The sequence below is a fragment of the Lonchura striata genome, chromosome 21 (genome assembly GCF_046129695.1).
Source record: "Lonchura striata isolate bLonStr1 chromosome 21, bLonStr1.mat, whole genome shotgun sequence".
In the NCBI taxonomy this organism is placed as follows: Eukaryota; Metazoa; Chordata; class Aves; order Passeriformes; family Estrildidae; genus Lonchura; species Lonchura striata.
The window spans coordinates 6016930-6041112 of record NC_134623.1 but is presented as its reverse complement, the minus strand read 5'-3'; the positions used below and the strand labels follow the sequence as shown (position 1 = coordinate 6041112).

Genomic DNA, 24183 nt, shown 5'->3' with positions numbered 1-24183 from the left:
GGACCGTGGCTGGGGTCAGGGCAAGGTCCTGCGCTGCACACCTGGCTCAGGTGTGACCCTGCCCTGGCAAGGGAGCGGCACATTCCCATCCCCACGGACCCTATCGCCAAAATCCACTCTTGGGATCCCTCACCTGTCTCTGCAGTCCCACTCCAACACCTCCAGGCCTCTGGGAAGAGCCCTGCTGCAGACAGAATTTAGATCAAAGTTACAAGGTGCTGATATACCTTGAGTTATAAGATATCAATATAACCTGATATATCTATATAAGCTGATATCAACAGAACCAAAATCATGAATTTTTATATTTCTATATAACCTAATACCTAATCTGAATCATACCTATTTATACCTATATAATCTGAATCAGAACTTTTATACCTATATAACCTGATATAAATAACTTTATATAATGTAATGACTAGTATATGGTTAACTAGTTGGTTAATGCTGAATAGACCAAAAAAAAAGAAGAAAAAAACTCGCCAGGTGGATAGTTTTAGAGGGCATAGTACTAATGAGAAATTGGCAAGTGCAATGGCAATTAGCCACAAAACAAAGAATTTAGGCTGGTTAGGACCAGACAGAACAAGGAACACAGTAATGCACATGCTCTGAAGACAAAGTTGAAAAGTTCAGATGCCAAGAAGACCTTGGAAGCCTTCCCTAAATGCCTCCCTTGCAAAACCAGGACAATCACAGACTCCTGTCAGAACCTGAATTAGGGAGGCACAAAGTGCAGTGCAGAACTATCTAATGACCATAAGCTCATACAATGTGAATGAGTTCCATCGCATTTGTGATGGTGTTTGCTACAAATGAATCCGCCAATTTAATAATTAAAGGAATGTATTAAAACAAATCAAAGTAAAATTGGAAAAGCCACAAGCAAATCAGCACTGAGCCAGGCGATCGGTGCTGGGTGAACTGGGTTCCGACTATGCAGCTCCGTACCCCTTGCAGTTCACAAGGTACTGATTTCACAGGGTCTTTTTTATACTCTCTTCAAACTTAGTGGGATTCCAGGGGCGTCTTCCTGTTTCCTCTCGTTGATCTTGCCTCTTTTCACATATTAATGCATGGTCTTTTCTTGTGGTGCTTCTAAACAGAGGTTTTCCCGGAATACTCTGATTGCAGAAACCCTGTTAAGACAGTAATCCCCTCAAATATCTTGTTCTGCCAACTAATATTCATCTTATAGTTCAATATATATTTTCCAGACAGAACAATCCTTCAGAATAACCATATTTTGAGACGGGAATCCATCCTGTGTATATTGCTCTTTCCCATCACTTGGTTCCATTTAAAAAGATACTGTATGTTTTAGTCCTGAGCACGAATCTATTCTAAATCATATATTTATATATGTCACTGGAACATTGTAATCATATATTATAATGTTCCAGTGACACTGAGCAACACTTACTGTAAAAATATAGCACAGCACGGGACAAAGGTGGGTGAGTTAGGTGCAGAAATCCCCTCACCACCAGTGCTGCAATAAACAAATACCTGCTCCATAGACACTGGTCTGCGGGGATTTATTTCCAGCCTGTCTTTCGGGCATCAGCCCAAAGGGATGGAATTTCCCACCCAGGGTCCCCACCGAGCCCCAGTTTGGATGTGCAGCCCCCAGTTTTCCCAGTTTCCCTCTCCTTTTCCTTGTGTGGGGCTCCCCCCGCCCGCAGCGGCTGGGAGCAGCCGAGAGCCCCGCGCTGCCCATCCCGACCTGTCCCGGCTCCATCCCTGCTCCTCCCGCGGGCTGCGAGGGCTTCAGGAGCGGGGCAGGAGGAAGGGGGTGGCGGAGCGGCGATGGAAGAGCAGCGGGACAAGGGCTGGAGGGATTCGAGGGGGAGGACGAGGGGTGGAGGAGGAGCAGGAAGCGGAGGAGGACGGGAGGAAGAGCTGGGATAGAGGAGGAGGACGAAGGGGGAGCAGGGGGACAGCGCGGTCCAGCCCTCGCTGTATCCGCAGCCCTCCCGCCCCCGGGGGCATTGTCCCCCCACCATGTCGCAGGTGACCGTGGAGGGGGAGCTCGCCCAGATATCCTGGGGGCTCCGCGGGAGGGTATTTTTAGGGGGTTTTATGGGGGAGAGAGAGGGGGTATTTTTGGAGCTTGAAGGACTCCAAATGCCCATTGGGGAGATTCTGGGGGATGCCCCTGGAGGTTGCTTTTTTGTGGGGGAGGGTGGCAGAGCGGAGAACACTGGGACACCGAAATGTGCAGCCCAGAGAGTGGAGACCCGCAGGACTGAGCCCAGAGAGGGGAACACCCTGGCGAGGGGGAAATCCTGGAGCTCCCCACAGCCTGGAGCAGAGTCAGGGGAAAGGGGAGCGCTGGGACCCCGAGAGCCCCAGCATCGCTGGGTGGGAGCCCAGAGAGGGGGATCCAGGGAAGCCCCTGGAGCTGCAGGGAACCCCCAGCAGCAGAGAGAAGGGGGAGCCCCAGAAGCCCAAGGTCAGAAGAGCAGAGAGGGGGAACCCTAGGGATTCCTGGGACCCCTGACAGCCTGGAGAGGTTGGGGAACCCAGAGAGGGAAACCCTCAATATACGCAGGTTCCCCAGAAGTCCAAAGTGGAGAGACCATAGAGGGGGAACTCCTGAGAAGATTTTTTTGGAATGATCATGAACCATTCAAGTCTTGAGGGTCTCAATCTTTGTATTTCTGAGTATTTTTTCAGCTAAATCTTGCTGATCTGAAGGTTTTTATGGATACAAAATGTCCGGTGACTTCTAGAGTCACTTGGGCAGAGAAAATCCCCAACCAAACACTCTCACAGCTTGTTTTCCCCCAAACCAGGATTTCTCATTCCTAAACCTTGGCTGGATGGATGAGCAGGAGGCCGCGAGGAAGAGGCCCCAAGAGCCCCAGGTAGGTGTGGAAGAAGTCACTGCCCCTTTCCCCCCTCTCTCCTGCTCCATCTCTCACCCCTGCATGGCCCCTGGCTGCAGGATAACCCTGCTGCCAATGCTGTCCTGCTGGGGATGCATTGGAGAGATGATCACAGCCCCAAGGCTGCCAGAGCTCCAGGAGCATTTGGACAATGCTTCCAGGAACAGGCTGGGATTGCTGGGATGTCCTGTGCAGGGCCAGCAGTTGGACTTGATGACCCTTGTGCATCCCTTCCAATTTAGGATATTCTGTTATCCATTGAAAATCCCTGGAGGAAGTGCCAAGTGCTAAAGCACCAAGGTTAATTCCTGGCTCCTGGCTAGGAAGCAGACACCAGCTGCCTGCTTTGCAGTTAGAAATCTCCATGAAAGCGTTTTGGGTTTCTATGTGCTGAAAGGTGGCACTGCCTGCATGGCAGTGTGTGGGCCTTCAGTTCAGCACTCTTTGTGTCTAGAGTTGAGCCAGGAATGTGCCATGGTGGGGTGCTCCTTTGCTACAGTCACTCCTGTAACTGGGACCAGACTTGCAAGTGTGGGGAGCAAGCTCCAGGTCCAAGCACCATCCCCTCAAACCACAGAATATTAAAGTATCTCCTCAGGAGTGCCAGGGGGGACATGGCAACACCCCAAAAAGCCCCCCAGATTGTCCATCTGCCCTCCCCAAACCAGCCCACATTCACCCTATAACCCATCAATCCCCAAACCTCTCCATCACCTTTCACCCGTCATCATCACCCCAAAATTCACCACCCCATAACCTATCACCCCATAACCCATCACCCCCATGATCATCCATGATCACCCCCACCCTCATAATCACCCCTAGTCATCACACCTCAGCCATCAATCACCCCAAAATTCATCACCCCCACCTATCACCCCATAACCCACCACCCTCCAAACCATCCCTAGAACCCCACACCCACCATCATCACCCTAAAAATCATAGCCCCCCATCTTTAATCACCCCAAAATCCATCAGTCCTCACCCATAATCACCCCAAAATCCACACCCCACCCCATAACCCCTCACCCCCCAATCCATACCCCCTCACCTGCCCCATTCTGCACCCCCAGCTCTGCCCTGGCCCTGCTGTGGCTGTGTCCCCTCCTCCTGCCCACAGAGCACAGGTACAGCTGCAGGGGTGGCCTCATCCTCTCGTGTCCTCTTGGGTCCCTGCAGCTCTTTGGGCCCCTTGGAGGGTCGGTAACACCCTCTGAAAGAGTGACCGGCGCGTGCTGGCCTTGGGGACATCCCTGTCACCTCCCCTGTCACCTTCTGTAGGAGCATTTCCAGCCCTGCAGCCACACCCAGCGCCGCCTCCTGGGGACCCCCCCACTTATTTAGAGGTCCCCTCTGGGGAAAGTGGCAGTTGCAGTGCACCACTTGTAGGTCTTCAGTAGGGCAGGGGGCTCAGGGGTGGCCAGGGGGGCTTCCACCTCCATCAGTTCTGGGGGGGAGTAGTTTGGGGGGTTCAGAGGCTGCATTTAGGGGCTGGTGGGATGGCAGGAGTCATTTTGGGGGTTGTATTTGGGGGTGGTGGGATTGGGAGAATAATTTTGGGGGTTGTATTTGTGACTGATGGGATACGGAGAAAAATTTGGGGGGGCTCCAGAGAGGCATTTTGTTGTTGGATTTTGGGTTGGTGGGACAGAGGAGGCATTTTGAGGGCTGAATTTGTGAGTGATGGGATGGGCAGAATAATTTGGGGAGGTTCAGGAACTGGATTTTGGGGTGGTGGGGGAGGCACCCCCAACCTGGCATCCCAACGTTGAAAAGTCCCAATTGGTGGGGTCCCAAATCCCCAAGGTGTCCCTGCCCACCCAAGGACCCCAATTTTTTGGGTTGTCCCGCCCACCCAGGGTGTCCCCACCCAGTGGGTGCCCACACCAGCTACCCACAGCATGCCAGTGGCCAGCTGGGATCCTTCTGGACCAGTGTCCATCCAGAGTGGGATCCATGGCTCCTGTGTCTGTGTCCATCTGCACCAGTGTCCAGTCTCTCCTGCCCCCGTCCATCCCAGACTCCCCGGCTGGGACTGCTCCTCCCTGCAGAGTGGACAAGACCCATGGTCAGTCCCAAGATGGCCCCAGACCCTCTCCCACCAAGCCACCCACCTCGAGCTCTGGTACCACTGGTGTCCCCTGGAAGCCGGGCCAGCTCTGGATCTCCTGGAAGAGGAGATCCAGAGTCTTGGGCTGGGGACTTGAGGGCATCCAGGATGGTGAGCACCGAGTCCATGTGGTGTGGGGGGACAGATAGGAACACAGCTGGGGACAGGCCTGGGGGGACATGGGTGGGGGTGAAGGGGTTAAGGGGCAGGGAGAGGGTTAGAGGGTGGGATGCACCCAAAAATTTGCCAAAGTCAAAGGGGAGGGCACCCAAAACTGGGGGAAAGGATGGGAAAGACAGGAAGGATTCAAAATAGGCGGGAACAGACCCTAAATATGGGGAAGTGACCCAAAACAGGGAAAGGACTTGAATGATGGGGAAATAATCCAAAATAGGGATGAAAGTACTCAAAAAATAAGGAGAAGGGATCCGAAAGAGGGGGAAAGGTCCCAAAGTTCGGGGGAGGACGCAAAATCAGAGGACAAAGAGTGTTGTGGGGAGTGTTGCAGGGTGCCATGGCATGTCCCTACCTGCGGCAGGGCAGGCACAGATGCTCAGCGCCAGAAGCAGCCACGGGAACATCCTGAGGGTCACAGGGACACCCTGCAGGACACAGGGACACCCTGCAGGACATGGCCCTGGGGCTTTGGGGACTTTGGCCCTGCCAGGGGCAGGGGACAGGGACATCGGGGGAGGGAGAGGGGCACATGGAAGGGTTCAGGGACACATAGGGGAGATGGGGACAGTAACTCACAGCGGGGACAGGGACACGCAGAGGGGTAACAGGGAGCCACAATGGGGAAGGGGGAAAAAGAGAGGGGAGGGAACGCAATGCCACCAGGACACACATCAGGGGACAATGTCACCACAACTGTATGGACACTGCCATCAGGACGCCTCTGGTGACACCCAGCATGAGGCCACGTGGGCCCCCAGGTGACACTGACCCTTGCCCTGTCCCCAGTGGCAGTTGGGGCCCCCTGAGTGCAGTGGCCCTGGGACACCCTGGTGGCTGTCACTTGCTTTCAGGACACTTGTCACCAGCTGAACAAGGTCCCTGTCCTGCCCTGGTGGGTGGTGACGTTTGGCTGGGACACTGCAGTGGTGACAGTGGGGACATGGTGGCAGGAACTGCAACAGACTGTGCCTGGCCATGGCTTACAGGAAGCTGCTGGTGGCACAGGTGGTGGCACTGCTGCTGTCCAAGTTCATGTCCCCATCCATGTTTCCCATGTTGCCACCCATGTCCATGTCCCTTCATGTCCCCATCCATGCCTTAGTTCAATGTCTTTATTTTTACCCTGGTTTCAGGGCTTTCAAAGGGATGAACAAAAACCATTTCAAGGCTAAAACAAAATTATTTCTGTGTCCCTGCCAGCAGAGCATCCATGTGCTTGAGTGGGTGGGAAGAATCTTTTTTTGGAGGTGTTTCCACACGTCTCAAAAATCAGAAGTTTTACCACAGTCCATCCCCATTTGGCCATAGAAGATGCCCGTGGGCCAGAGAAAATTAAAATAATGGATTTATGTTGGAAGAAGACCTCTAAGGCTATCCAGTTTTGCTATGCCACCAGAAGATGCAAAAAGATATTTTTCTGGGGTCAGAAGTAAACAAATCAGCTCTCCACAATGGATTTCCGATGTTGGCCTGTGGATGTGCGCAGGTGCCCATGGGGAGCCAGGAGGATGTGAAGCCCCAAGGCAGGCGTCTTCCCACCACAGATCACCGACACCACGGATCACCGGGGCTCTGCCCACCAGGGCTCACTGGGGATCATCCAGCATGGATCCTCCTGTGGGGGATGGAGCTGGAGCAGCACACAAAGCTCTTTCTGCACTGGGGCACTCATAGGACTTCCTTTAGTGCTGGCTCTCTTGGTGTCTGGTCAAGTAACCACTCTGTGAGAAGCTCTTCCCACACTCAGGACACCTGTAGGGCCTCTCCCCAGTGTGGATGCGCCGGTGGGTGACGAGATTGCAGTTGCGGGTGAAGCCCTTCCCGCAGTCGGGGCAGCGGAAGGGCCTCTCATCTGTGTGAAGCTGCTGGTGCAGAATGAGACTGGAGCTGGTCTGAAACGTCTTCTTGCATTTATCACACTCGTAGGGCCTCTCCCCAGTGTGGCTCCTCTGGTGGTAGATCAGGTGGGACTTTGACATGAAGCTCTTCCCACACTGCCCACACTCGTAGGGCCGTTCCCCCGTGTGGCTCCTCTGGTGGACAATCAGTTCAGACCTCGACCTCAAGCTCTTCCCACACTGCCCACACTTGAAGGGCTGCTGCCCTGTATGGATTGCCAAGTGGCGGGTCAGGTGGCAGCTCTTCTGGAAGCTCTGCCCACACTCAGAACACACATAGGGCCGTTCCCCAGTGTGGCTTCTCTGGTGGATGGTCAATTCAGAGCTCGTCCTGAAGCCCTTCCCACACTCTGCACACTCGTAGGGCCGTTCCCCTGTGTGGCTCCTCAGGTGGGCAGTCAGAGTGGAGTTCTGGGTGAAGCTCTTCCCACACTCGGGACACTCATAGGGCCTCTCCCCAGTGTGGATGCGCAGGTGGGTGACCAGGCCGGAGTTGTTCCTGAAGGTTTTCGCACAGCTGGGGCAGTGGAAAGGCTTCTCCTCTGTGTGACTCTGCTGATGCCTGACAAGACAGGAACTCATCTGAAACGTCTTCCTGCATTTATCACACTCGTAGGGCCGTTCTCCAGTGTGGATTCTCCAGTGGCGCATCAGGTTGCATTTCTGGCTGAAGCTCTTCCCACACTCTGAGCACTTGTGGGATTTCTCTCCATCATGAAGCTGCTCGTGGACCCCTAGCTCCGAGCTCTGGCTGCCTCCCTGGCCCAGGTTGGGTCTTTCCTCCTCGGATCCCCGTGATCTGTGTTTGCAGCCCCTCCTCATGTGGGATCTCCAGGGCTTTTCCTCCCCATTAGATTCCCCTTCTGTGGAGCTGCTCAAAATGGCCTCTTCCACGAGGTTCTGCCATGGGGATTTGTCCTCATTGGTCTCCATCCTCGGCTCCTTGTCTGGGGGAGGTAGGACAAGGAGAGGATGAGATTTGCCTCTGTGCCACAGGGAAGGGCAAGGAGATTCCCCCAGTGTGTGCCCAGCAGGATGGTGTTGGCACCAGAGTTGTCCTGCAGCCAGGGGCCGTGCTGGGCTGGGAGATGGAGCAGGAGAGAAGAGGAAAGGGGCAGCGACTTCCTCCTCACCTGCCTGGGGCTCCCAGACTATCTTCCTCTTCCTTATGGCCTCCTCCTCCTCCTGCATCGGGCCAAGGTTTGATAATGGAAAATCCTGATCTGGGATGAAAGCGAGGGATGAGCCCGTTGGGTTTGGTGGTCCCGTTGCCCCAGAAGTCATCTCAGCTGGAGAAGTCAACGCCCCTTTCAGCCTCCGTGGCCGCGAGCCCGCTCATCCCCACCTCCCCCGCCCGTCCAGGCAGCGGGTTTGTCCCCCGCTCCGGGATCGCCGCTCTGCGCGCTCCCCGCTCCGGGGCTGCCGCGTTCCCCGGCTCTCCCGGGCATCCCCAAACCCGATATCGGCCCTGTGCCCGCCGCTACCGGGCGATCGCCACGTGGGAAGCTCCAAGTTCCCTCCAGGGGCATTTCGGGCGCAGCTTTGGGGTCCTGCAAGATCCAAACATCCCCTGCCCCGCAAAAAACCCTCCCGGAGACCTTCCCGATGGATCTGGGGAGAGCTGCCCCTCCCCGCTCACCTGTGGGTTCGAGGGGGAGCGATACTGGTGGACCCGGGGCAGCTGCAACCTGAGACGGGAAACAGCGTGGTGTTGGTGCTGCTCCTGCTCCTCCTCTTCCGTCCCTCCTCTTCCTCCCGCTCCGCCTCCGCTCCCAGCCCGGCCCGGGCAGGTGCCGACACCCAAAAGCAGCCGCGCTCTGCCCCGGGGCGGGTTCCAAAGCGGCGCCGGCCCGTGCAGCACTGGGAGCGATCCTGAGAGCACCGGGAAGGAGCTGGGATGCTTTCCCTCCCGGCACCGCCCTGACTGGGAGCACTGGGAGGGAACCGGGAGCGCTTTTCCTCCCGGCACCGCTCTGACTGGGAGCACTGGGAGGGAACGGGAGCGCTTTCCCTCCCGGCACCGCCCTGACTGGGAGCACTGGGACGGAACCGGGAGCGCTTTCCCTCCCGGCACCGCTCTGACTGGGAGCACTGGGACGGAACCGGGAGCGCTTTCCCTCCCGGCACCGCTCTGACTGGGAGCACTGGGACGGAACCGGGAGCGCTTTCCCTCCCGGCACCGCTCTAACTGGGAGCACTGGGACGGAACCGGGAGCAAACAGCGTCCGGACGCGGCCGCAGCCGGCGGGGAAAGGGGCAAAGCGAAGGGCGTGGTTATGCAAATCAGGGAGCGATCGCGCGCTGGGATTGGTGGGCGGGGGCAGCGCGGGGTTTCTTCGGTCACGTGAGGGCGGTGGGGGGCCTGGAGCGATGGCGGCGGCGTCTGGTGAGAGGGGACAGGGAGCGGGAATGGGGACAGGGAACGGGAATGGGGACAGGGAGCGGGAATGGGGACAGGGAACGGGAATGGGGACGGGAATGGGGACAGGGAGCGGGAATGAAGACAGGGAATAGGGACAGGGAGCGGGAATGGGGACGGGAATGGGGACAGGGAGCGGGAATGGGGACAGGGAGCGGGAATGGGGATGGGAATGTGGACAGGGAATGGGGACAGGGAGCGGGAATGGGGACAGGGAATGGGAATGGGGACAGGAAGCGGGAATGGGGACGGGAATGGGGACAGGGAACGGGAATGGGGACAGGGAGCGGGAATGGGGACGGGAATGGGGACAGGGAACGGGAATGGGGACAGGGAACGGGAATGGGGACAGGGAACGGGAATGGGGACAGGGAATGGGAATGGGGACAGGGAGCGGGAATGGGGACAGGGAGGGGGAATGGGGACGGGAATGTGGACAGGGAATGGGGACAGGGAGCGGGAATAGGGACAGGGAGCGGGAATAGGGACGGGAATGGGGACAGGGAACGGGAATGGGGACAAGGAATGGGAATGGGGACAGGAAGCGGGAATCGGGATGGGAATGGGGACAGGGAGTGGGAATGGGGACAGGGAATGGGAATAGGGAACGGGAATGGGGACGGGAATGTGGACAGGGAATGGGGACATGGAGCGGGAATGGGGACAGGGAATGGAGACAGGGAGAGGGATTGGGGACAGGATCGCGTTGGCAGTGGGGTAGCCGTGCAGCTGGGAGCCCTTCTGGGCTGGGAGATGGAGCAGGAGAGAGGGGAAAATGGGCAGTGACTTCCTTCAAACCTGTCTGGGCCAGGCCATCTTCGCCTTCTTCGCAGTCTCCTCCTCCATTGGGCCAAGGTTTGGGAAATGGAATTCCTGTTCTGGGGGAAAAACAAGGTGTGGGCATGTTGCCTTGGGTGTTTCTCCTGCCCAGTTCCATCTCTTGAAGTCACCAGGCATCTGGTGTCCTTAAAAACCTCCAGACCACCAAGATTCAGACACTCTCAAAAATACCCAAACCACCAAGTTTCACCAAACAACCATCCACCCAGGAGTTCTCCCTCCCTCTCTGGTCTCTTCACTTTGGGGTCAGGGGCTCCCTCCTGTCTGGGCTTCTGCAGCTCCAGTGTGTATTGGTATCCCCTCTCTCTACGCTGCTGGGGCTCCTGGCAATCCCAGAGGTTCCCTGTGGGAACTCACAACTTCTCTCAGACATTTTTAGAGGTTCCAGGCCTTGGTCAGAGGCATTCTAGACCCTGGCAGACAGCTGAAAAACAGCTGTGATTTTGAGTTTGAGCCATGGAATGAGTTACCAACTTTAGAGGTGGAACAAGCAGCCACAACAGGTTAGATAGTATAGTAAAAGTAATTACAAAGTAGAAGGGAAATTTTTTTAGTATTGTACAGGGGGGTTTTAACACATGTACAGGGGGGTTTTTACTTTGTACATGGGGGTCAGAAGTTCTAAGATGGAGGAAAGTGGGCTGATCCTGTTCTTCCTCCTTCTTTTTCCTTACTTCCATGTTCTTGGTGATGTTGGCACTCACAGATTGGTTTAGAGTAGAAAAACACTTGGCAACGTAGGTAGTAGGTATTGGGGAATAATTGTAAACATGTTATACGTAATATATCTTATAAAAGATAGCAGCAGCCCTGGGCAGGGGGAGAGATGAAGAAGACAGCAGATAAAGAGGATGTCAGTGTGTGTGTGTGCCTCTACCCAGGCCGCTGATCAAATAGCCGCTGTCCAAGAACATAATCTGTTAGATAACTAGCAATAAACTGCCTTGAGACTGAACAGCTAAAGCCTGCGGAGTTTTTCTTTGGAAGCACGGGTTGGAGGAGGAATTTCACCACCATATGAGACCCCAGAGCAAGGCCGGGGTTCTCATAGTTCCCCTTCTTTGGACTCCCTAGGTGGGTGTCAGAGGGGCTCCAGGGGTACTGCCTGTGTGGGGTCCTTGTTCCAGGCTCCCGGGGTTCCCCCTTATCAGGATATCTGCCCCACAGGCTGCAGAGGGTCCCCAAGTGTGGAGTTGTGTTATTTGTATGTTTTATTATCCCTGTATTATGTATTGGTTTATTCCTTTGTACCCCCGTGTGCAACTTGGTTTATCCCCAGTTTTCCCGCCTTGTCCTCCCTTCCCGCCTTCCCAATATCTATCCATCACCCTGAAAGAGGCATTTTACCCCCCACCCCCCCCGGGTGCTTTGTCTATCACTCGGTGCCCCTTCCCATCCATCCAGAAGCTTCTACTCAGGGCACCGGGTGATTGGGCGAGGACCTGGGGCTCCCCCCATATCTTTCCCCCATTGGACTCCATCATATCCCCCCATCCCGGAGCCACCCCCTATTCCTATCCCCATTGGTCGTTGGATACCCCTCCCTTACAGTTTATAAGCCAGTGCAAGCACCTTGTGCTTGTTCCTGTTGGCTGGCACCGTTCTAGGATATTTGGCCCCGTTGGGCTACAATAAACTTGGACTTAGCATCCAGCAGGATCCGCTCTTCATTTACCACCGCGAGGCTTGCTAGCGCTGCCCGGAACCCACAAAGGCACTCTCCAAACCCCAGCTGGGAGCGGCAGAGGGTGCCTCCATCGCCCGCCCTCGCCCCACAAGAGCTAGCCGGGGCTGAGAGAAAAGGGATTTGGGGCGGGAGCGCGGCAGCTGGCGCCCAACGAGCGGCCCCGTTTTTGCTGCGTTGGACCCCTCCTTTGAGGATTTTAGGGTCGTGCGGACCCAAAGAATCGTCCTCCCTGGCCGTCAGCTTCCCCGGCGAGAGCAGACCCATGTTCTAGTGGGTGGCACTCTCAGGGACAGGATCAGCAGCTCCGGAAAGCACCGCCTGAGTCGATCCTCTCGCGGAGGAGTTCTACGATTGGTTTTTCTTTTCCACCCTTCCCTCTCGGCCCCCTTTGGTTTGTGAGTATAGGGGCCCCTGGGGCTTTCCCGGTCCTTTTTTGGTTGGTTCCTTTTCCCTAGGATTTAGGGAAAGGATCCCTTTTTGGTGGGTTTCTTTTTCCCCGGGGTTCGGGGAAAAAATTCCTGTTTTTGGTGCTTCCCTTTCCGGGCGGGAAGCTTAAGGACTGCGGCAAAGCTGGAAGTGTGGTCTTTTGTTTTTCGTTCGTGTTTTCCCAATCGTAGGCGCTGCGGCACGATTTAACATCTAACAGCCATGGGTGCAAGGCTGTCCGTGCCGCAGAAGAGCATTTATTCCCAAGTTGTGGGTATCCTTTTAGTGGGGGGAATTAAGGTTAAAAAATCTGAAGTTAAGAAGTTTGTTCAGTGGTTGTCGCAGACTTTCCCTGACATTTTGCCAGCTAAATTATACCAAGCCCCTTTTTGGGAACAGGTAGCGGGGGAGATCCTGCGACAGTCGGATCTCTCTCTCTCCAAATTCACCCATTTGGCTCTCCAAATTCGCGATATAATTAAATATCACTACGAAAGTCTGCTACAGCCAGCCGCAAACAAACCGATACCCAGTTCAGCGGGTAGTTCAAATAACGCTACTCCGCTTCCATGTCCCTCAGCCCGGTCGCTGCAGTACGATGCGGCACTTGCCGCTGCGGCGGGGCGCGGGGCGGCTGCTGTCGCTGCTCCCGAGGCTGCGGCTGCGGCGGGCGCTGCGGGAAAACTGCGGCAAAACTCTCCCTCTCTCCCGAAGTCGGGTATTATCAGACAGGCATCCCGGCATTGCCCGCAGGCAGATTCTGGCCCCTCTGAGAATACCCTAGACACCCCGCAGGGCGGTGCAGGCACTGTCTCTGCTTCTACCCGTTCCCCTTCTTCCCCGCGCTGTACAGCCCTGTCCCGTGGAAACTCTGTTCGTTTTAAATTGTTCCAGACCCCCGAAGATCCCTCATCCCCTATCCACCATCCCCAAACCCCACGAAATGGCTTCCCTTCTTCCCCCTTCCCCAGGACACAAGATGGCGGTGACCGCGTGGCTTTTCCCGCCACTTGTGCTCCTTCTTCCCATGATCCCTATCCTCCCCCCTCCCATAATCCCTTCCGGCAAACCAACCCCTTCTGCTCCCTGGATTTCTCCCCCCACCTCCCTCCTCCACCCCCCGTCAACTCCCCCTCCCTTGAATTATTCAACACCCCACCCCTCAGCTCCACCCCCGGTGAGGGGAGTCCCCACCATACCACTCCTCCTGCTCCAGACCACGCCTCGTCCCCTGGTTCCCACGACCCCACTTCCAGTTCCCACGCTTTCGGTTCCGGGGGGGGGGAGCGTGGGAACCCCGATCCACCCCAATCCCTACCTGCCTTCTCGGCCGCACCTGTCACCTGTACCCCGCGGCAGGGGGGTAGGCCCCTTGCACAGTGGTCCCCCATCCCCCAGCAGACCATCAAAGAGCTCTGCAAGGCCAAGAAGGGGTTCGGGATGGAAAGCGAATACTTCCAAGGCTTATTAAAAGCAACCCTCTCCTCCAAAGAATATGTCCCCGCGGACATTCGAACTCTCTTCTCCTGTTTAATTACCCACGGAGAATTCCTCATCTGGGAGTCCGAGTGGAAGCGGGAGATCAGAGAGATGTTACCTGACCTCTGGGCCAATGCAGATAGCTCTAGGGATGAGGATGGGGCTGTAATATCGCTAGACCATTTGTGCGGGGAGGGGGATTGGAAAATGGGGACCAAGCAGGCAGAAAAAATCCCCAGAGAGGCGCTGCAAGTCAGCACTAGGGCGGCAGAAAAGGCGTTTTTTAAGTTAAGACCCAGCGGTACGGTTATTAACTTCTTGTCCCTAAAGCAGGAACCCCTAGAACCTTTTGTCGCGTTCGTGGATCGCTTGCATCACGCGATGGAGGCTCAGGTCCCGGACGAGAGGCTGCGAGAGGGGATGCTTGCCACAGTTGCGAGGCAGAACGCTAACGACGCGTGCCAGCAAGCCATCCTCAGCCTGCCCCTGGATCCTGAGCCTATCCTTCAAAGTATGCTTCAGGTCTGCGCGCGAAAGGTGACAGTTCCTGCTGGGGACACTCCAAGGACTCCTAAACCACCTACTAGGAGTGTAGCCTTCGTTGAAGCCGTGACACCGCCAGCCACCCCTTCTCCAGATCGCCACCCTACAGGAGCACCCCCGAGGGGACAACAGCACCATCAGGCCTGCAATCTATGTAGGCAGAAGGGACATTGGGCTTCCCAATGCCCGCTGAGGGACGAGTTTTTTAGGTTTAAACAGCAGCGACAAGAAAAGAGTGCCCCCAACTCGGGGGGAAAACAAAAAAACTGAGTCATCAGCGCAGTCCCTCCCTGCGCGAGGACATAAATATGGTGGGCTCTATAACATCAGAGGAGGGGAGGGACGACTACCTGCAATGCCCACCTGAGGACATTTCACTGGACTTGACACACCGGATTATGGCTGACAAACCAGCCTATATGAGGGAAGATGTGGATTTCATTCCCACTGCCTGGCTGGGTCGAGGCCCGAACCAGCCCAAGCCGATACTTAACATCGTATCTGATTTCTCCCCATATAGTTTGGCCCTGACTGAGGCTCTGCACCTAAGGGACAGCGGCTGGCACTCCATCGCCGTCGACACAGAAGACCCAGGAACCTGGAGGAACCTCCACAGTAAGTACATCGTTCTTGGGGACACAAAATTCACGCCTCTCGAAGTCACTATTGCACCATCCCTGACATCTAGGAACACTGAGCAATTAGTGGTGTGGCTGCACTGCCCCCATCCTCCGGTCTTCCTTCCCAAGGGCCAAATCATCGCCCAGGCCATTCCAGCATCTGGGCCTCCGGCACACCCTGAGGATCTATGGAAGAAGTCAGCGAAGAAGAGCTACCAGGTGTGCCAGGCCCAGGTCATAGGGAAGGAAAGACCAAAGCTCTCCTGCTATATGCGGAAGGATGGGGAGTACAAACACCTAAGCGGTCTCCTGGACACAGGGGTAGACATGACAGTCATTCCCGCACAGGATTGGCCGTCACGCTGGGAATTGCAAAACGTGGCGGGGAAAATTCAAGGTGTAGGGGGTTCTCAATTGGCAAAGCAATCAAAAAACATCGTAAAATTTGAGGGGCCGAACGGGCAATCGGCTTATTTACGCCCGTTCGTTTTAGACTACACGGAACCCTTATGGGGGAGAGACCTGATGGCCCAGTGGGGGGTCACAATTGACATCCCGACCCCCCAGGTTTTTCGGGCAGCAGTCACTGAGGAGCGTCCTACCCGGAAACTTAATTGGCTCACAGACACACCAGTGTGGGTAGAGCAGTGGCCGCTCAATAAACAAAAATTAAAAGCGCTTCGAGAGCTCGTGAAGGAGCAACTCGCCAAAGGGAATATCCAGGAAACAACATCCCCCTGGAATTCCCCCGTCTTTGTCCTGAAAAAACCTGGCAAAGACGAGTGGCGCCTCCTTCATGACCTTCGTGCCATCAACAATGTAATAGAAGACATGGGTCCTCTCCAGCCAGGGATGGCGTCCCCCACGATGTTACCAGAAAATTGGGAATTGGCTGTCATTGACATCAAAAATTGTTTTTTCCAAATTCCCCTACACCTTGATGACGCACCACGGTTCGCCTTCTCGGTTCCTTCCATCAACCGAGAAGCCCCAATGGAGAGATACCACTGGAAAGTTCTTCCCCAAGGCATGAAAGTCAGCCCAAGCATTTGCCAGTGGTACGTCTCTTCATTGCTGTCCCCTGTGCGTGCAGCCACCGAGGGTGTGATCATCCAGCACTATATGGATGATATCCTTATTTGTGCCCCCAACAGCGATCTACTTACACACACGCTTGAACTGACAACCAGTGCGTTGGTTGCTGTAGGGTTCGAACTGCGAGAGGATAAGATTCGAAAAATGCCACCTTGGAAGTACCTGGGTTTGGAGATAAACAAGCGGACCATTGTTCCGCAGAAATTGGCCATAAAAAATTCAATTCGGACTCTAGCCGACGTGCAGCAGCTGTGTGGGTCTTTAAATTGGGTGAGACCCTGGTTAAGTATTAACAACGAAGACCTAGCCCCTCTTTTCAATTTATTGAAAGGGGGGGAAGAGCCTAGTTCTCCCAGGGAACTCACACCAGAGGCCAAAGCTGCTTTGCAGAAGGTCCAGGAGGCAATGTCTGCCAGGCAGGCCCATAGGTGTGATCCGGGCCTGCCCTTCCGATTCATCATATTGGGCAGACTGCCACACCTCCACGGTGTCATCTTCCAATGGGCAGACACCCTAGGAAAGGGCAAGGATCAGGACAAAAGGGACCCACTCTCCATCATAGAGTGGGTATTCCTGAGTCATTCACGATCCAAAAGGTTGACACGGCCACAAGAGCTGGTGGCAGAGCTAATCCGCAAGGCTAGAACGCGGATTCGGGAGCTGGCGGGGTGTGACTTTGATCACATTCACATTCCTTTGAAATTGGAATCGGGCCAATTCACAAAGGCAATGTTGGAACACCTGCTGCAAGAGAATGAATCATTGCAGTTTGCACTGGACAGCTACACCGGAAAAATTTCTGTTTTGAGACCGGCCCACAAAATTTTCAATTTGGAAATCCAATTCACTCTGTCAACAAAACAAATTCAGAGCAAAAAACCCTTAAAGGCTCTAACAGTTTTTACGGACGCGTCCGGAGGGTCCCACAAGTCAGTAGTGACTTGGAAAGATCCTCAAACTCAGCGGTGGGAGGCGGATGTTGTTGAGGTAGAAGGATCCCCTCAAGTAGCTGAGTTGGCCGCAGTCGTTCGAGCTTTTGAGCGGTTCTCTGAACCTTTTAATTTGGTAACCGATTCGGCCTATGTAGCAGGTGTAGTGTCTAGAGCACAGGATGCAATCCTGCAAGGTGTTTCCAACGATGCCCTTAGCAAGTTGCTCTCAAAGCTGATAAGGCTAGTCTCCCACCGAGAGCAACCGTTTTATGTGATGCATATCAGGTCGCACACCGACCTGCCAGGGTTCTTGGCGGAGGGCAATCGGCATGCCGATTCCCTCGCTGCCGCCCCCGCACAGCTGGCGCCGCTCCCGGACAAGTTCCAGCAAGCAAAGATCAGCCACCAGCTTTACCACCAAAATGCGCCTGGTCTGGTCCGGCAGTTCCATCTAACCCGGGACCAGGCCAAGGCCATTGTGGCCACATGCCCATCCTGTAAGTCGCTCCCTCTACCATCAGTGAGCGCAGGGGCTAACCCTAGGGGTCTGAAGTCCTGTGAGGTGTGGCAGATGGACGTTACTCATATCCCCTCCTTCGAGAGGATGAAGTACGTCCATGTCTCCGTGGACACCTTCTCTGGAGCAGTTTTCGCCTCTGCCCACACAGGGGAGAAGGCCAAGGAAGTAGAGAAACACCTGATACAAGCCTTCTCCATGCTGGGCGTCCCAAAACAGATAAAAACAGACAATGCCCCCGGGTACACGTCCAAGGAATTCGCAGGCTTCCTGCAGCAATGGGGAATAGAACATAAAACTGGCATCGCCTATTCCCCGACAGGTCAAGCCGTGGTGGAGAGGACTCATCAAAGCATCAAAAGGATGCTTAAACAACAACAGTCGTCAGCTAAAAATGAGTCCCCCCAGGTTCAGTTGGCGCGGGCCCTTTTTACCATCAATTTATTAAACTGTTCCTTCGAGTGCCTCAACCCCCCCATCGCGAGGCTCTTCAATTCCTACGAGCAGAGCAAGGTCAGGGAAAAGCCGCCAGTTCTCATTAAAAACCCTGAGACCTGGCGGCAGGAAGGACCCTATGACTTGGTCACCTGGGGACGGGGGTACGCTTGCGTATCCACGCCCTCAGGCCTGAGATGGGTCCCTTCCAAATTCGTCAGACCATATGTCCCTAAGACCCAGAAGAGAAAACCGGACAGTCCTCAAGTTGGGTACGCCGCCCTCCGACGGCAGAAAAGGTCCCCCTCACCTGGTCCCCCCTCTTCCCTCTCTGGCTCCTGGGATTCTCTGTTCCCCTTTGAGTTAGACCTCCCCTACCTCGACTATTAATTTCAGTTGTTTTCTAAAAAAACAGGACTTTTGCTGCTGCTGGGACTCATTGTGTTTATTACAGGCTTTAGCGTAGTGATGAACTAGAACCCTTGAACAAGGAAGGGTTCCAAGAAGAAGAACTTCCTGAAGAAAACAACATCTAGTTTCAAGATGAGCCCAGAGACTGTGCAGCCCCCGTTTAAAGACTCATTTTGCCCATTTCCCCTTTCTTTTTAAACAAAAAAAGGAGGAGATGTGGAGTTGCGTTATTTGTATGTTTTATTATCCCTGTATTATGTATTGGTTTATTCCTTTGTACCCCCGTGTGCAACTTGGTTTATCCCCAGTTTTCCCGCCTTGTCCTCCCTTCCCGCCTTCCCAGTATCTATCCATCACCCTGAAAGAGGCATTTTACCCCCCACCCCCCCCCGGGTGCCTTGTCTATCACTCGGTGCCCCTTCCCATCCATCCAGAAGCTTCTACTCAGGGCACCGGGTGATTGGGCGAGGACCTGGGGCTCCCCCCATATCTTTCCCCCATTGGACTCCACCATATCCCCCCATCCCGGAGCCACCCCCTATTCCTATCCCCATTGGTCGTTGGATACCCCTCCCTTACAGTTTATAAGCCAGTGCAAGCACCTTGTGCTTGTTCCTGTTGGCTGGCACCGTTCTAGGATATTTGGCCCCGTTGGGCTACAATAAACTTGGACTTAGCATCCAGCAGGATCCGCTCTTCATTTACCACCGCGAGGCTTGCTAGCGCTGCCCGGAACCCACAAAGGCACTCTCCAAACCCCAGCTGGGAGCGGCAGAGGATGCCTCCATCGCCCGCCCTCGCCCCACAAGAGCTAGCCGGGGCTGAGAGAAAAGGGATTTGGGGCGGGAGCGCGGCACCCAAGCTCTGGTACCACCCTTCTCTGCTCTCCGAACCCTCACCCCTGCTGGTACCAGGTGATCACCACATGGCTCTGGGCTGACAATGAAGCATTTGACCTGAGCAGCCCAACCACCACCATGGGAGGGTCCCACACCTTCCCTGGCTCAGCGCTGAGGCTCTGCCAGCAGCCAACACCAGGACCTCCCAAAATCCTGCTGCCTTGGAGCTGCTGAGCAGGTGTCTGGCCTTGGGAGCTTGTCCTGGAGCAAACAGGCGCCAGGAACTGGCCCTAGAGCCACCCAGCAGACATGGAACATCAAGCTTCAAGAGATAAGAAGCCACAACTGATGACATCCAGGCAGCTTATGGCAAGGAGCAAGGAACTCTGGGACCAATTGGGAGTGGCCGTGCAGATCAGGATGGTGTAACAGCCCATGACTGGCCAGAAGGCTTCTAGAACATTCTATGGGAGACTATATATGTATGTGTTGGCCCCACTTTGGGGTCCTCTGAAGCAGCCTTTTATATTTTGTTAGGCACACTTATTTGTGTCCTTTTATTTATTCAATAAAATTCTCCAGTTTTGGCACTTCAGCTGTACCCATCCCTTCCTTGCTGTCTGTGCCACGCAACCACACAATCATCCAACTCCTGTGACCAGAGTGTTTCCCTCTTGGCCCCACAGATCCCTTGGGGTGTTGTTGCCGGCCTGTCTCCGGCCATTCCGCTGCCAGCAGCGTCAGGGATCACTGGCTGTCAGACACACAACGCAACACGGTCCTCGGTCCCGAGCAGAGAGCTCTGCCCGGCCGGCCCGCGGGAATTCCCCGCAGCGGGACAAAATCCTGCCCCGAAGGAGTGCTCGGAACGCCGCCTGCGGCTCCTCCATGCCTCGCAGGTGCCGCAGCTGCCCCGCCGCGGCAGGCGCGGCTCTGGAGCAGGGAGGCTCTGTGGGACCCCCGGGCTGTGCCCCCTCCCGGGCCGTGCCCTGGGGCTGATGCTCGGCCCGGGCTCTCTCGCTGTCCCGGCTCCCGCAGGGTCCCGGCGGGAGCGGCACCGCCCGCCTGGCGCCGCAGGGCCGAGCCCTGCCCAGCAAAGGCTCCGTGTCCACGGCTGGGCCCTGCCGGGGCTGCGGCCGCTGCCCGGCCCGGCACAACCCGCAGCGCCCATGAATTATTAAAGAAATACGGATATTGATCTAGCACCAATATCCAGCTGTGACGGACAAAAACTCTCTAACAGTTTAAAGTTAGAAAGTGTATGTTTACTACGACGCCGGGCAGCGTGCGGGATAGTTCCCAAATCCACACCGCGCCTTTCAAGTGATTACAGAACCCTTTTATCCATACAAGTTCGAACACCCAAAATACAAATACATATTCATAATTTTGGTACATCCCATTCCTCGCTTCATATGCTAGTAATTTCAAAAAGCTATTAAGCACGTGTAGTTTGTTCCTTGAAATGGGTCGGTGGTCCCTTTCATGGAGATGAGTCCCAAAATGAGGAAGTAAATGAAGTCTTCCTCGTTCTGACCTTTCTACCTTTTCAATGCAAATATGACAAATTAACTCTTGGTAGAACTCCCATTCCTTGTCTTCAATTGATTTCAGAACAGAGGAGGCCCACAATTGTCTTAGTTCCTAAAAGCTATTTGTCAGTTTCTATATTCTTCATTATAAACCCAGCTAACTAAACATTGTGTTGACAAGCAATCAATTATTAGTTAACTACTAACTCAACTTCATCAAGGCCTGCTCATTTATTTTAATTAACTCTAGTAAGGCTTATCTCTAACTAAAATCTTAGCTCCTCTAATATCTCTAAATTTCCTTAAAGTTTATGCTTCACCCAGAGCAGCTCCCTCGAGCAGGGCACTGTGGGTTCCGAATGGAACCTTTGTTATCTCTGCTTACATGTGCAAAAACAGCTGCTGCTGAGACAATCCTATGTCAGACTGAAGCCTTCCCACCCAAAATGCTGTGTTCAGTTTGACACACCATTAAGAAATTCAAAAGCAAAACTGGAAGCTGATTACAGAATCTTTCAAAACCACATCTGAGAACATTTTGTTACAAAATTGCAATTAACAGAAGCTGAGAAAGTCAGCAATTTTAGGAAAAAGCTTCCAACACTGGGAGTAGAAGAGCTCAGGCAATACATTTGATTGGAATGAGCCCTCTCTTTCTGACACGTGAGCAATGTCATTGAATTTCCCAAACCAAGGAAACAGGGAGTCTTGGCAGCAGTAGCTTCACACACAGCAATGACACAGAACAGGGCAGGGCAAGCAGCTGCCAAAATGATAAATTCTACTTGCAATTAAGAACTTTTGTTTCAAGTTCTACTATAGCCACTATTAATATAGAGTCAAAAAGACTAAAAATACCAGGAAAAATACTAACTGTAATATAAATGGCATAAAGAGCAATATTAGTAACAATAAGAATGAATAATGGTAATAGAACCCTACCATACTTATACTAGGTTTGCATGGCCAGGTTTTGCTAAGGAGGGGGCTCTAGGAGCACCTTCTGTGAGAGGCTGCTGGAAGCAGCTGCTCCTCCATGTCCTGCAGAGTCAACGCCAGCCAGCTCCTGGAGGGACTGGCTGCTGGCCAAGGCTGGGCCCGTTAGAAATAGTGGTAATGCCTTTGGGATAAGAGATTTCAGAAAACAAAATCTGGTGATTGTGTAGTTGTAACTGTGAATAGGAAAGAGCAGGGTGAGAACATGTGAGAAGAACAACTCTGCACACCCCCAGAGCAGGGCAGGGCAGGGCAGGAGGGGCAGGAGCTGCTCCAGCTGCTGGAGCTGATTGCCCTGAGATTCCCTGGTCAGTCCCTGGGGAGGCAGCTGGGCCCTGCAGCCCATGGAGGGCACGGAGGGCAGAGATGCACCTGCAGCACCTGGAGGAGCCCGTGCTAGAGCAGGGGGATGCCTGAGCGGAGGCTGCGACCCCATGAGAAACCTGTGCTGGAGCAGGGACCCAGCAGGGACCTGCAAACCCCTGGAGAGGAGCCCACGCTGGAGCAGGGTCCTGCCAGGACTTGTGAGCCCATGGAGGAGCGAGCCACGCTGCAGCAGCTTGTGGAGAACTGCTGTCCATGGGATGAACTCACCATGGAGAAGTTCACGGAGAAGTGCCTCCAGGAGGGACCCAATGGTGCAGCAGGGGAACGACTCCTCTCCCCGAGCAGCAGGAGAAACAACAGGGGATGAACTGACCAGAGCCCCCATTCCCTGTCTCCCTGCACCCACTGTGGGAGGAGGCAGAGCTCAGAAGGAGGGAGGGGTGGGCAGAAGGTGTTTGTGAAGCTTTATTTTACTTTTCACTATCCTGCTCTGATTTTGATAGCAATAAATTCAATGTCTCCAATTTTGAACTGATTTGCCCATGATGGCAATTGCTGACTGATCTGTCCCAGTCCTTAGCTCAACCCATGAAGCCTTCATTCTGTTTTCTCTCTCCTGTCCATCTCTGGAGGAGAGAGAGAGAGAGCACCTTTGGTGGATGCCTGGCATCCAGCCCTGCTCCTTGTGATGTCACAGGTCCTACGAGTGTCCCCAGAGTGGGAAGAGCTTCTCCCAGAGCTCAGCCTTGACCCAGCACCTATGGAGGCACCACTATGGTAGCCCCGTGAGTGCCCCAAGTGCGGGAAGAGCTCTGTGCCCTGCTCCAGCTCCATCCCCCATGGGAGGATCCTCACTGGATGATCCCCACTGACTCCTGGTGGGCAGAGCCCTGGTGATTCATGGTGCTGGTGATCCGTGTTCGGAATACAACTGCCTGGGGGCTCCACATCCTCGTGGCTCCCCATGGCCTGGATTTTCTTTTCATTTCTCCTTGTCCTTTCCAAATACCCAAAACTGGGGTAAAAAGGAAGACATTGAATTAAGACAAGGATGGGGACATGGAGGGATCATCCAGGGGATGTGTGGGATGCTGGGTTTGAGAGAGTTGAGGGTTCCTGTGAGGGACTTGGGCATTGCTCTGGGGTTTGGGCACCTCAGGCTGAGCACCTCTGGCTGCGCTGCAAGACCCTGGCAGAGGTTCTGGTGCAGCCGATCAAGGACCTCCTGCCAGGAACCGTCCCCATGTCCCTGTGTTCTTGTTGCCAGTGTCTCTTCTCCAAGATCCCACTCTTCCCGCTGTCACTCCCCTCTCACCCACCCATTTCCGTGTCACCCGGCTCCTGCTGCACTTCTGCTCCCATCCCAGTCTGAATCCCATGCCGCAGTCGCATTCCCTGTCCCATATTCCCACTCCCTGTTCGCCTTCTCTTATTCACAGTCCCATTCCTGTATTTCCATTTCAGTATTCCTGGTCCCGTACCCATATTCCAATTCCTTGTCCCCACTCCCACTCCTGTCCCCATTCCCGCTCCCTGTCCCCATTCCCGTTCCCTGTCCCCATTCCCGTCCCCATTCCCGCTCCCTGTCCCTATTCCCTGTCTCCATTCCCGCTCCCTGTCCCCATTCCCGCTCCCTGTCTCCATTCCCGCTCCCTGTCCCCATTCCCGTTCCCTGTCCCCATTCCCGCTCCCTGTCCCTATTCCCTGTCCCCATTCCCGCTCCCTGTCCCCATTCCCGCTCCCTGTCTCCATTCCCGCTCCCTGTCCCCATTCCCGTTCCCTGTCCCCATTCCCGTCCCCATTCCCGTTCCCTGTCCCCATTCCCGCTCCCTGTCCCCATTCCCGCTCCCTGTCCCCATTCCCGCTCCCTGTCCCCATTCCCGTTCCCTGTCCCCATTCCCGCTCCCTGTCCCCTCTCACCAGACGCCGCCGCCATCGCTCCAGGCCCCCCACCGCCCTCACGTGACCGAAGAAACCCCGCGCTGCCCCCGCCCACCAATCCC

The 24183-nt window shown here is 54.8% G+C and overlaps 2 protein-coding genes across 7 annotated transcripts; both read right to left on the bottom strand.

Moving 5' to 3' along the window:
* Nucleotides 1-494: 494 nt before the first annotated feature.
* On the bottom strand, nt 495-24171 carry LOC144247295 (uncharacterized). Of its 6 annotated transcripts, none has more exons than XM_077787780.1 (6): nt 24101-24171; nt 10300-10379; nt 8722-8770; nt 8216-8371; nt 4796-4942; nt 495-1142 (listed from the first exon to the last, which is right to left on the bottom strand). In XM_077787780.1, exons 1-6 carry the CDS (start codon nt 24114-24116, stop codon nt 1102-1104), a joined length of 489 nt encoding a protein of 162 aa, XP_077643906.1. In that variant the 5' UTR covers nt 24117-24171; the 3' UTR covers nt 495-1101. The 6 variants fall into 6 exon arrangements, 4 of the variants coding, with proteins under 4 accessions (XP_077643906.1, XP_077643904.1, XP_077643905.1 ...); XM_077787778.1 differs by lacking the exon at nt 24101-24171 and adding an exon at nt 22448-22701; XM_077787779.1 differs by lacking the exon at nt 24101-24171 and adding an exon at nt 22448-22691 and having other exon boundaries at nt 804-1142; nt 8216-8305.
* LOC110482794 (uncharacterized) lies at nt 6191-8150 on the bottom strand. Its single transcript, XM_021552309.3, has one exon. The coding sequence runs from the start codon at nt 8013-8015 to the stop codon at nt 6867-6869; it is 1149 nt and encodes a 382-aa protein (XP_021407984.2). The 5' UTR covers nt 8016-8150; the 3' UTR covers nt 6191-6866.
* Nucleotides 24172-24183: the final 12 nt, after the last annotated feature.

Bases quoted from the DNA above. Each gene is read 5' to 3' on its own strand.
- LOC110482794 (XM_021552309.3), bottom strand. From the start codon at position 8,015: ATGGAGACCAATGAGGACAAATCCCCATGGCAGAACCTCGTGGAAGAG.
- LOC144247295 (XM_077787778.1), bottom strand. From the start codon at position 22,565: ATGGGGGCTCTGGTCAGTTCATCCCCTGTTGTTTCTCCTGCTGCTCGG. The intron at 10,380-22,447 runs GTGAGTTCATCC...TTTTTCCCCCAG, and splicing joins TCTCCGTGAACTTCTCCATG to AACAGGAATTCCATTTCCCA. The intron at 4,943-8,215 runs GTGAGGAGGAAG...TCCACTCTGCAG, and splicing joins AGTCTGGGAGCCCCAGGCAG to GGAGGAGCAGTCCCAGCCGG.